We start from the raw sequence: 12,622 nt of genomic DNA, 5'->3' as shown, positions 1-12,622 counted from the left end.
CAAGCAACCCTTACAATTTCATTGTCGGAGATCTGGTACTGAGATAAAAGTATACGGACACGTTCAATCGCATATAGACCTTGGCCGTAAGGTGTTGGATGTTTCAACGTCTATGGCAACACTCAAATTCAAACAGCAGCATGAAACGAATGACAAACTCAGCAACAATAATAATGCAAAGCTAAACGACTATACGAAGGACCAGGGGAATCAAAAGCACCAGAAGACACGCCCGATTGCAGTCCTTCATTTCCAGACATTTGCCTAGCATGTCTTCTCGAGCTTAATCATGTCTCCCAATCAGCGGCGTCATGGCTATTGTTACTAGATCTATATCTCGATTATATGTCCTCTCACGGCTTAATCTGCAAGCAACAACCACAGCTCGTCCGCTTCTGCTTCGCCGTGCTTATCCTCGATTAACTCAAACACATGCCATATCCCACTCAGTCAAAGATAGGGCGAGCCACTACTGTGGTCAAAGTTCGAATCCGTGCGCAAAAAGCATTAGGATCATACACAAGCATCTGCATGTCGGCCCGGATCTGTCTATGCAGCATGTGCCACAGCGAGGCTGAACACTAGATTTATCTGCGCTGGACTTGCTACTTTCTTGACTTGCGAGTTTAAGGAATTATTTCCGTGGCAGCCTTGCTTCATTGCTGAGGCTTTGGCACGATCCTTTCACCTGTCTAACACTGGTTGCTGCGCGCGATCAGCACTTGATACGTCAAAGTCAAGCTTGGAGCCTCTTAGCGAAGGGCGTTTACACAGGAGTCAGGCCGAATAGGCCGTGGACACTAAAGCGCTTCCATACCGGCGGACTCAACGGACTCGATAGCACCGAACACCCCACAGCCATCATGCACATGGATGGGCCCGAGTACGTGCACTTGACTGTTCCTTTCGCCAGGGTCTTCGTCTCCACTACTTCTGGCTTTCGAACTCGAGTCAGTATAAGAGTTTGTTGTCAGTAGGGTCAGCGCTGCTTGTACGGCACTACCTCGCAATATCTAGATGATGTGATCTCCTATACCAGTGTAGGCGTAGATCTGCAAGCGAATCTCGGTAGGCTGATGACGTCTTTGAGTCCCTGCATCAATACCAGTAGGGTTGGAGTACATAATGCAGGTGTTGCGTATGTCGCGTCGACGGTTGGTCGGGTCTTGGACGTGCATTGCGCCGTGAAAACCCTTTCCCCTTCTGTAGCGAGATCTCTATATCTACACATCAACTTACGACACTTCCCCACATTACAGCATGTAGCTTCCTCAAAAGGACTTAGAGGACGTCGATTATCGAGAGATACGTACGAGAAGGTATGGCTACTCGAGTAGCCCCGAGACGGCCCTCGCTTACGGCATGTTACGGAAGCACGAGCACATACCGTCCCTAACATTGGCTCATGGAGTTGATAAACGGTCGATCCCATGAGACTTTCTTATCACAGCAATGGGTGGTTCGATCAGTGACAAGAGTGTGATGACATTGCTCCACATCACAGGTCGCATCTCAAGCGCATAGCTCACTTTGGATCGTCTCTCATGTTACCAAAAACGTGGGCTACATGTCGTCAATACATAGCCTAGTTGGAGTCTTTCATATTTGTCTGGGGGAATTTAGTAAGCAGACAAGCAGATATCAGACCACAGAATGTTTCGCTGGAGAAGTAAGATATTCTTGGCCACGCCATACAAACCTAAAATGATTGCGCTTACCTCCTGTCACTTCTGCAACAAAATGACTGTATCCAACATTTTGTATTCTAGCATGTATCACAGACACCACTAAAATCATAGGAGTGCCAGATCCCACCATGCTGGCTTCTCAAGGATACCACACAAAGAACATGTTGATACTCCACCGCATCACAGCCTTGATGACAGGTTGAATGCGGAGTAAACATGATAAACCCGGAGATCTGATGTCCTGCTGACATGTCTTTTGACATCAGAGGTAGAGAGAAATGATGAGCGGACTTGTATCAATCGCAGAAATGATTAAAGAAGACTGACGAAGACAAAGGAAGTATACTCTCCTTACAGCGCATATTCACATTGTGTGAAAAGTATAGTGACACAGTGAAAAGAGCAGCGGTCATGAATGGCATGAGCAGTATGTAGAGATCAAGAGGAAAGGGCAAAAGAGCGAATACAAGTGAGCAAGCTGTTGAATATTATGGCTACAATATTTAAGATGAGCGGCAAATATCCAAAGTATGAAGTTTGTTTTCGAGTTGCGAATGAAGCAAGATTGGCGGTCGTGTTGCGCGGAACGGAGAGGGTAGATCTGGAACCAACCTTCATCAATTGATTGCTGCAATACCTACAGGTATGGTCCAGCGCGTCGGAAGCAAGGAGAACTGACAGGAACCTTTTCCTCGAGAGCCACGTCCCGACGTCTTCTCTTGGCTTGCAATGCTCGATAATCGCACGGTATGACAGACCCTTCACAGCCTCGCCGACCAAGTCCACTCCTTTCTACTCTCAGATCCACCTATCGACACCTCCGGCACCCGTGAAATGCATTGATACTGCGAATAATACCTAAAACATCCTGTCGCCTGTCCACGTGCAGTAGTCTGCCAGTGTCGCCGCACTGAAAATTGAGCCTCGACCTACCAACTACTCTCTTGCCTATTCTCTGAGACATCCCTCACCCGATCAGTCGCCTGCTACGTGCCTCATGCTAAGAGTGCCATGAGCGTGCTTTCACCATATCGAGAGAATGCTGAAGAGAGCCCCCAGCAAGCGTCCCTTGGTATTATAAATACACTGCGGCGGCGACACGAAGCCTCCAGCTCTCCAGTGCGTACTTCCAAACACAATCCCACATCGAACCATCCTACCTGAAGACATGTATCAAAGCCACCAGCCCGCGCCTACGATGCCCAGCGAGACGTACCGCGCAGTCCAAGGCCCCGTTGTGCGCCCTCGCGGCCATGCCTCGCAGCGCCACATACCACCCACACCACGCGTTTCCGGCAAGCCTCGCAATACCGAATCGCCTACTCTGAACAACCCATCTCTACGGCCCCGGTGTCAGGCTCCTGCGCAGTCAGCGCAACACACACACCCCGCGGCGCTCACCCCCGGGTCCCGAGGCGCAGCACGCACTGCCCTCCCACCGGAGTCGTGTCTCCACGCCTGCACGCCCGCGCCCGCTTTAGCCGTGGAATCTGGGCCCTTTGAGCTCGACGCTCGCACCACGGCATGCATAGCGGCGTTGGGTGTGAATGAGCCCGCTCTCGCCGGGAGAGAGGGGCGCGAGGGGGGATTGCGGCGCGAGTTTGGGTATCTGCGGGCGTGGATTGAGTGGGGCGGGGCTTCTTGTTCTCCCTCGTCTCCTTCGTCTCCGTCTGCATCTCCATATCCATCTCCATATCCACCACCCCTCGCCCCCCGCCCCCCTCCACGCCCTTCTCGGACGCGCCACGCACCACCACCCCTGACCACGCCGTCGACACGCGTCCCCGTTATCACTCTCACTGCGCCGTCGCCGGGCCTGCTGTCTCCTATGCGGGTGTTCGTTGCGTACTGGGACTGCTGCGGTGGTGGGTAGGATCTGCGGTACTGCGCGGTTGGATGGTTCACGGCTGCCGCGGTTGGGGGAGCCATTGGGGGGTTGTGTGTGATGATGTGAGGTGGATGGCGTGCTGAGCTGGGGCGTTACGGTAGCGGGATATTCGGTCTACAGTATGGCGTTCTGGGGCTGCATTTTGATGAGTTTCTTGGGGCGTGAGTATGGACCATCGTGTTGTTAGCACATGCCCATGTATTGGTATCACACCAAGCGGTAGATGCGAGGATAATAAGTTAACCTGAATGAATGGAACATTGTAGATTTCACTACATAACCGTGCTTACCGCGCACTCCTCACCCACCCAACAACACCAACACTGTACCCAACCAACCCCCCGACTCTCTCTCGCTCCCTCTTCGCCTCACCCTGCCACACCCGGAGCATCTCCACAAGCTCCTCGTCGCGCGCCACCACGTCCCCGTGCAGCCGCAGAAATACACTCATCCATGCCTGGACGAGTTCGTAGTCGCGGCGCTGGCGCAAGCGCGCCGTGAGCGCGGAGATGAAGGTCCTCAGTTCCGTGAACGGGGCGGTTGTGTCGAGCGTGCGGATAGCGATATCTGCAGCGCTGGGAGGCAGGCTGGCGAGGAAAGCGAGCGCGGGGGCGTGCGCGTCGGGCTGGTCTGCGGGCGCAGCGAGGAGGCGTGTGAATTCGCTGGTGGAGGACGCGGCGGCGGAGCGGGAGGCGAGTGCGCTGCTGGAGATTCTGCTTGTGGACTCGGCGGCGTCGAGGGCAGGGGCGTCGGTCTTCTCGCCGACGGTCGGGAGGAAGAAAGGCGCGTGTTCGGGGGCTTTGGGGGCTTCCTTGGGCTTGTTGCGGGCGCGGATTACGTCGAGGTGGAGGAGGGTTTGCCATCTGCTCTTTGGCACTAAGCTGAGGGTTGTGATTTTGTCGCTCAGTTGATCCATGACGGGCACGGCTGTGACGTCCTCCTCTTCCTCCTCGCCTTCTTCTTCAGCCAGCGTGATGATGTTCTCGCCGCCCTCGCCGGAGGCAGTTGGTGCGGCCACATTGGCAACGTCTGTATCGGAGATCTGTCGTGTGGGGACGTGGGCGAAAAGCGTCCGGTTTGCGAAGATGTGCACTCCCACTTCGCCCTCCAGACCGGTCGCAAGGAAGTCGCCGGCAGGCGAAAAGGCGACGCTGTTGATGGGCTTGGGCAGGCGCATGGCGTCGATTAGATGACCTGTTGGGAGATCCCAGACGCGGACTGTCGAGTCCGAGGACGCGGCGATGATCCAGCGACCGTCGCTGGAGAAAGTGTAGTCGATGGTCGTGACGGGGGAGGAGCGCGTTGCCCAGAGCTCACGGATAAGCTTGCGGGTAGTGATGTCGAGGACGCGGAGCGAGCCATCGTCGCAGGAGAGCGCAATCAGGTCGGAGTTGGGATGGTAGCGGAGAGAGAGGATCTTGACCATAGGATACCAGTCGATCTCGTGGAGCAGGGTGCCGGTCGCGAAGTTCCAGAACTTGATCTTACCATCGTCGGAGCAGGAGACGACAGTCCTGTTGAGCCCGTCAATGGCGAGACCAGTGACAGCTCCCCTGTGCTTGCCTTCGCCCTTTGCAAAGGTCTTGGGTGCGTCGTGAATCTCAAGGCCAGTCGACTCCTCAAGCTGAAGTTGATGCAGCTTGTACTTCTTCGCTTCAGCTGGAGTCAGGCGCGCCGGAAATCTACGACGGTGCTGTCCAGACTGGAGGTTGAACATATCGATAGAGCCACCGGCGGATCCAATCAGAGCGAAGGTGCCGCATGGCGAGACAGCAACACTCTTGACCTCGGTGCCGTCGCCTGTGTCGAAAGCCCATCTTCCTGCTCGCTTGCGGCCCCAGAACCAGGTCCTGGCGGTCTTGTCGCCGTGGGCAGTGACGATGCTCTCCCACCCAGTCATGTTTACTTCAGTCGCCTTCTTGGAGTCGCCCTTGACCTTGGACGAGTTGTTCCAGATGCCAGTGACGCCGGGCATGGTGCCCATGCCGCCATCGCGGTTCAGAGAGCATGCCATGCAGGTGATGGCGGGGGCCTTGAGGTCTTCCATCTTGGCGTGGTGTTTCGAGGTGTCGGAGCTGCCGTGGAGCAAGCCCATCTTCTTGGCCTTCTTCTGGATAGCACCCTGGCTGAGCTCTGTGCTCTGGCCGTCTCGGCGCAAACTCCAGCCCCACAGACTGCGGTCTTTGCTCGCACTGAGCAGCCACTTGCCGGTGTCGTCGGAGCCGTCAGAGTTGGAGGGGAGGAAGCGCAGGGTCGAGACAGGCGCAGCGTGTCCACCGCGCTGGTGCAGGATCCGCGGTACCGGCGAGAAGGGAGTCTCGTCGAAGATCCAGCTCTTCAGCGTGTTGTCGAGGCCGCTGGTCACAATGACAGCCTGGCCAGCGAGAAACTCGATCTTGCTGATGCCGCCGCCGACGCCGCCGCTTGCGGACGGGGGAGGGCTGTGAGCTCCGCGCAGGGTGGCCATCTTGCGGCCGCCCTTGTTCAGGTCCCAGAAGGTAACGTCTCCGCTCTCCAGGCTGGCAGTCGCCATGACACCGTCTTCGCGGCCATCCTCGCCGGCGCCCAGCCCGTCGGTCCTGAAAGAGATTGAGGTCACGGCCGCCTTCTGCGAGCCACCGGTGTTGAGTCGCAGGGCCTCCTTGTCGGCGCGGATGTCGTGGATGGTGACGGGACCCGACTCGTAGGCAATGGCGAGGAGCGAGAGCGCGGGCGTCGGCTGCAGGGCGGTGACGGCGCCAAAGTCGGCGGCGGGCGGGAGCAGCGTGTACAGCAGCTTGCCGGTGCTGACGTTCCAGATCTCGACGGAGCCGTCTTGCCGGCCCACAAAGACCTTGTTCAGGTACGTGGGCATGTTCGTGATGCAGCCCGAGAGCGGGCTCGACGAGGCGCCCTGCAGGGTGGTGTAGTGCTCCAGGGTGGCCGTCTTCCAGACGTCGACCTTGGTGGCGCCGCAGCCGACAATCCACTCGCCCATGACGACCAGGCGTGTGATGGCCTCAATGCCGCCCAGCGGCAGCTCCAGCTCGGCGACTTTCTTTCCGCGCTGGAAGACCCACACGCCGCGCTCGGCGTCGTGGGCAGAACCACCCCATGCGGCAAAGACGAGCTTCTTCCATGCCAGAGTCGCGGTGATGTCCTCGGGGGTCTGCGGGCGGGTGATGAAGACGAGGTTCAGGCCGCGCTTGAGGTCGTAGGTCTGCAGCGAGCGGCCGACCGAGGTGGTGATCTGGAAGGTGGTCTTGCCGAGCGGGAGCGACGTGAAGGGGACGGCGGTGGGCGAGACGAGTCCGACGGTCTGCAGGGTCAGCCATCAGCCGTGTGGATGCAGTGTGTAGCAAGGCAGGAGCTCACTCTGAAGGGCGCGAAGATTTTGGACTGGCGCACGGCCGGCGCAGAGCTCTCGGCGCGGTCGGCCTGCACTTTCTGGCGCTTCGAAACAGGGCCAGCAGCTGCGTGCGGCATCTTGGGGCCCGCCATAGTCAGCAGTCTGAGGTGCGGAGGAATGGCGCGTGCTGCGTGGGCGCAAACCGGACGACAGTGACGATCACAAAAAAGTTCGAGAGAGATGCGGCTAGATTCAATTGGGCTAGACCCTGGACCCGCGGGGATCGGCCGCAGGGGTCGGACGGCTGCCGTAGTGACAGCTGCGGCGGGCTGCTGCATTGTTGCCTGCGGGCTGTCAACACGCCGCACCGCGATGAACGGCGCCGCAATGGACGGCGCAGACATGCACGTTCCTGTGTCTTGTGTGCCCTCGGGCTTGTCGCCTCGGGTGTCTCTGTGCAACGTCGGGCCCAATGGCGGGCAGCCCGTGACGGCGTGCCAGCGTGCCAGCGCTACAGCTGCGGCGCATCTCGTGCCGCCGCGAGCCCAAACGGCCCAGGGCCTAGATAATGCCTAATGCCTAATGGCCCTGGCCCCGGCGGCAGTGGCTGCAAGGTCGCCAGACGTCATGGAGCGCTGGGCCGTGATAGACTGTCCTGCCCGTCCCCCAGCGCGGCCCGCAGCCTCACCCCATGGACCACCACCCACTGTCGCGCACGGCGTCGACCGAGAGCACGACGGCGCCGGCGACGGCCTCCTGGCAGCCGTCCAGCGGGCGCAAGGCGCGGGCCAGCGAGCCGCAGGCCGGCACCGAGAGCATCGAGGTCAAGCTGAGCCCGCTGGGGTCGGCCGCGCTCGCGCCCATGCGGCCGGCGGGACTGACAGCGCGACGGCCGTCGCGGGCGTCGGACAGCCTCAGGGACTACTTTGGCCGCAGCAGCATGGGCGGCTCTGCGATCGACGAGGAGGACAGGGACGCCGACGCAACGCCCCTAGCGGGCTTGTCGGGGGCTAGGAGGTCTGACGTCGACGCGGAAAAGCGGATGTCGTTCTCGTCGCTGTACAGCATCGGCTCGGCCCTCTACGCCAACTCCCGCGGCCACTCGTGGAGCGCACGCAGTTCGATCGTGGGCAGCGAACCCGACGGTGCGTCCGCCCGCCCGCCCTGCATCCCCCGCTGACCTCGCCCGCAGCCAAAATGTCGTCCGACCCCCACAGCACCGCCAGCGCCGCCGGCGCCGGCACCACCGCCACGAACACCCTGTCCGTGACTACCCACAGCCAGCACGGCTCGCTGGGCCCCAAGCTGTCGCCGACCCAACTGCTCTTCCCCGTCGACCCGTCTGCTGCTGCCGCCGCCACCGCCGCCGCCGCTGCCTCGCCGCTCAGCACCTCCCCCGCCAATGCAGCACCCAATGCAGCACCCAATGCCGCGCCCAATGCCGCGCCCAATGCCGCCAACGCCGTCCCGCGCCGCTCGCGCTCGCGCACCACCCACCGCCGCGTCAGCGGCAGCACCGCCGCCAGCAGCAGCCCCGCCAGCATCAACATGCGCGAGCCCAAGAAGCCCACCAAGGGCATCATCGGCGTGTGCGCCCTGGAGAGCAAGGCCCGCAGCAAGCCCGCCCGCAACATCTTCGGCAAGCTGGTCGACGACTTCGACGTCAAGATCTTCGGCGACAAGATCATCCTGGACGAGGACGTTGCCAACTGGCCCGTGTGCGACTTCCTGATCTCCTTCTTCTCCGACGGCTTCCCGCTGGACAAGGCCATTGCCTACGTGCGCCTGCGCAAGCCCTTCTGCGTCAACGACCTGCCCATGCAGCAGGTGCTGTGGGACCGCCGCCTGTGCCTGTCCATCCTCGACAAGCTCAACGTCCCCACCCCGAAGCGCATCGAGGTCAACCGCGACGGCGGCCCCAAGCTGCCCTCGCCCGAGTTTGCCCGCCAGCTGGCCGAGCGCACCGGCGTCACCCTGTCTGGCGCCAGTGATGGCACTGGCGGCGGCCTGGCCCCGCCCAAGAAGATCGACCTGATGGACGAGGGCGACACCATCTTCGTCGACGGCCAGACCCTGACCAAGCCCTTTGTCGAGAAGCCCGTCAGCGGCGAGGACCACAACATCCACATCTACTTCCACAGCAAGGACGGCGGCGGCGGCCGCCGCCTGTTCCGCAAGATCAACAACAAGAGCTCCGAAAAGGACGACAGCCTGCTCACCCCGCGCTCCATCACCGAGCCCGAGTCCAGCTACATCTACGAGCAGTTTCTGCAGGTCGAGAACGCCGAGGACGTCAAGGCCTACACCGTCGGCCCGCAGTTCTGCCACGCCGAGACGAGGAAGTCGCCCGTCGTCGACGGCCTTGTTAAGCGCAATCCCAGCGGTAAGGAAGTTCGTTATGTGACCAAGCTCAGTGAAACAGAGGCTGCCATGGCCGCCAGGATCTCCGAGGGCTTCGGCCAGCGCGTGTGCGGCTTCGACCTGCTGCGCGCCGGCGACCAGAGCTACGTCATCGACGTCAACGGCTGGAGCTTCGTCAAAGACAACGGCGACTACTACGACAAGGCAGCAAACATCCTGCGCGACATGTTCCTGGGCGAAATCGCACGCAAGCAGCGCAAGGATGCCGCCCAGAGCGCCGCCGTCGATGCCCAGGGAGGATCCGACAAGGCCGATTCGAGAAAGAGTATTTCAAGCCACCGCCAGGCGTTGAAGGGGTTGTTCAAGAGTCCTAGTATGTCAAGAATGGGGGATCACCACCGCCACCACCATCTCCCCCACATGCGGCAGGCTAGCACTATGCCTTCTTCTCCTGAGACCTCGCTAAGTACCACCCCCATTGCAGCTAGTCCCAGTTTCGAGAAGCCCGATCCCACGGCCGTCTTCAGCCCTCCCACAGTCGGCACCATACCGCCTGCCCCAGCCTCCGAGCCAGATCTCTTGCCTCCGCCTGCCGTGCGCGACGATGAATACGCCCTCGAGGAGCCAGAGAGATCCATGTCCGAAGACGCCCAGATTCCCGTGCCCCCGCCGGCCTCGAAAGCGCAGTGGAAACTCAAGGGTGTTGTGTCTGTCATCCGGCACGCCGACCGTACACCGAAGCAGAAGTTCAAGTACACGTTCCACGCGCAGCCGTTTGTGGATCTGCTCAAGGGACACCAGGCCGAGGTGCTGTTGATTGGCGAGCCGGCATTGCAGAGCGTCAGCGATGCAGTCAAGGTCGCCCTTGATGAGAAGCTCGAGGATCCGAAAAAGCTGCGCGAGCTACAGCTCTATCTCCAGAAGAAGGGCCCCTGGCCGGGCACAAAGGTGCAGATCAAGCCCATGTTCCGAAAGAGGAGGAAGGACGAGCTGTTGCCAGGCGAGTCGCTGCCGGAAGAGTCTCCCGAAAGGCAACGACAAGGCTCGACATCCAGTGTCCTCCGGGACGCCGGTAATGAAAGCAGCAACGAGAACGATCCCGAGCGCCTGAAGAACAGGAGTGACTCCATGTCTGGCGTGACCCTGTCCCGCATCACCGCGCAGGACAACAACATGGTGCTTGACAAGCTGCAGTTGATCATCAAATGGGGAGGCGAGCCGACTCACTCAGCCCGCCACCAGACTCAGGATATGGGTGCCAACTTGCGAAACGATCTTCTCCTGATGAACCGTGATGTCCTCGATGAGGTGCACATCTTCAGCAGCTCAGAGCGCAGAGTCACCACGAGTGCGCAGATCTTCGGAGCCTCGTTCCTCGAGAAGGATCAATATCCTGCAGAGCAGATCCACGTTCGCAAGGACTTGTTGGACGACTCGAACGCCGCAAAGGATGTTATGGACAAGGTCAAGAAGAGGCTCAAGACGCTGCTGCGCGCTGGCGACAAGGCGCCACCGCAGTTTGCATGGCCCAAGGACGTTGCAGAGCCATACATTGTTGTTCGACAGGTCGTGGCTCTGATGAAGTTCCACCAGCGTGTGATGAACCACAACTTCAAGAAGATTGAGTCTGAAGCCATCTCGTCGCTCAACGCTCTCAATTCACCACCGGCTGCCGACGGTACTCCAGGACAGTCCAAGTACACCAACGTCAACCACATCCAGTCGCGATGGTGCTGCAACGAGGGCCCGGAGTTGTTCAAGGAGCGCTGGGAGAAGCTCTTCAAGGAATTCAAGGATGCCGATAAGGTCGATCCTAGCAAGATCTCTGAGCTCTACGACACTATGAAATTCGACGCCCTTCACAACCGGCCGTTCCTCGAGTGGGTCTTCACGCCAGACGACACTTTCATCGACGAATATGCAATCGTGGACAGCGTTAAGCCGAAGACGTCAGAGGAGCCAGAGGCAAAGGAAGGCTCCGAGAAGCACCACGAACGTGGCAGCATTGCCCGCCGCATGGGGTTCAGACGCCCGTCGGAGGTCGCCTTGAAGCCTGCTGCTCCACCGTCCTACGTCAACGAGTCATACTTCAAGCTCTACACCGGCATGGGCAATGCTGCGTCCAAGGCGCAGATGGACGCGCGTCTGGTGAAGCTCCGTGAGATGTATCATCTATGCAAGGTCCTGTTCGACTACATTGGTCCACAAGAATACGGCATCGAATCGGAAGAGAAGCTGGAGATTGGCCTGCTGACCTCACTGCCCCTACTCAAGGAAATCGTCGGCGACCTCGAAGAACTGCAAGCCTCGGATACGCCCAAGTGCTTCTTTTACTTCACCAAGGAGTCCCACATCTACACGCTGCTCAACTGTATCCTCGAGGGCGGCATCAAGACCAAGATCGAGCGCAATGCCATCCCCGAGCTCGACTATCTCTCCCAGATCAACTTCGAGCTGTACGAGTCGGAAAATGCAAGCACAGACGATAACCCCCACACATTCAACTATAGCATCCGAATTACCCTGTCGCCGGGCTGCCACGCCTTCGCTCCGCTCGACGTCCAGCTCGACTCGCGCCACATGATAGGCTTCTCCCCGCGCCGCGGTCTTACCGCGCACCAGGACTGGAAGGAGGTGCTTGAGACGCTTCGGGCCAAATTTCACACGTATGTTTCCCTCTGTTCCCCTTTTGGCCATCTCCTTCCCTCCCCTTCCTATCTGTTTATCGCCGCGCATCCGTGCTCTGCTGCACTCTGCTGACCCCGCCAAGCGTCAAGCTCCCCAAATCTTTCGTCGCCATCGATCTCTCCGAGAAAGAAGCGTTTGAACGCCGCTCCAACGGCGCCGGGAACGGAAACGGAAACGGAATCGGAAATGGACTTGGAAATGGTGTGGGAACCACTGCTGCCAAGAAGGAAAATGTCGATCCTGAAACGGCCGAGCGTGGAAGGAGCGAGGAGCGTAGGGCGGAGACTAGCAAGGACGTGCCCCAAGTGTAGGCTCGCTGGACGGCGAGATGGCGTGCACAGGCCGGTACGGGGCGTTTGCAGACATGGTAGAAGGTTCACCCGGGAGTTTGTTTTTGCAAGGCTAGACGGGCACGGGCATGGGTACGGTGTGGTTCTACATGGTTCTGCGTCGCGAGACAATGGTGTGAGATGGTACATAGATTCGTTATAGACTAAGCCACGCTTGAATTTTTAGCCTACCGGGTAGAACGGGGGGTGGATGCTTGTGTTGTACGCTAGTTTTTATGGTGTCTTGCAAGATTAGCGGAATGTGTGATGCACAGCACAGCGAGAAGTGAGGCTACTGCATCCAGGCACATGTGACTAGCTGCTGAGGTGGATGCAGCAC

At 59.3% G+C, this 12,622-nt stretch overlaps 2 protein-coding genes across 2 annotated transcripts; one reads left to right on the top strand and one right to left on the bottom strand.

The window, feature by feature from the left end:
- Positions 1–3,819: 3,819 nt before the first annotated feature.
- On the bottom strand, positions 3,820–7,116 carry C7974DRAFT_402183 (WD repeat-containing protein 36). The gene is made up of 2 exons (XM_046142668.1): positions 6,931–7,116; positions 3,820–6,874 (listed from the first exon to the last, which is right to left on the bottom strand). The coding sequence occupies exons 1-2, from the start codon at positions 7,054–7,056 to the stop codon at positions 3,863–3,865; spliced, it is 3,138 nt and encodes a 1,045-aa protein (XP_045993454.1). The 5' UTR covers positions 7,057–7,116; the 3' UTR covers positions 3,820–3,862.
- A 477-nt stretch (positions 7,117–7,593) lies between these two features.
- C7974DRAFT_48747 (histidine phosphatase superfamily-domain-containing protein) lies at positions 7,594–12,621 on the top strand (the record flags this gene model as incomplete). The annotated part of the gene is made up of 3 exons (XM_046146728.1): positions 7,594–8,049; positions 8,097–11,931; positions 12,036–12,621. Coding segments are annotated over 3 exons (4,520 nt in total), but the record flags the coding sequence as incomplete, so codon positions are not given.
- Position 12,622: the final 1 nt, after the last annotated feature.

The sequence above is a fragment of the Boeremia exigua genome (genome assembly GCF_020726555.1).
Source record: "Boeremia exigua strain MPI-SDFR-AT-0100 chromosome Unknown C7974scaffold_11, whole genome shotgun sequence".
Taxonomy (NCBI): Eukaryota; Fungi; Ascomycota; class Dothideomycetes; order Pleosporales; family Didymellaceae; genus Boeremia; species Boeremia exigua.
Note: the sequence above shows the minus strand (reverse complement) of the source record. Positions and strands in the feature narration are given on the sequence as shown.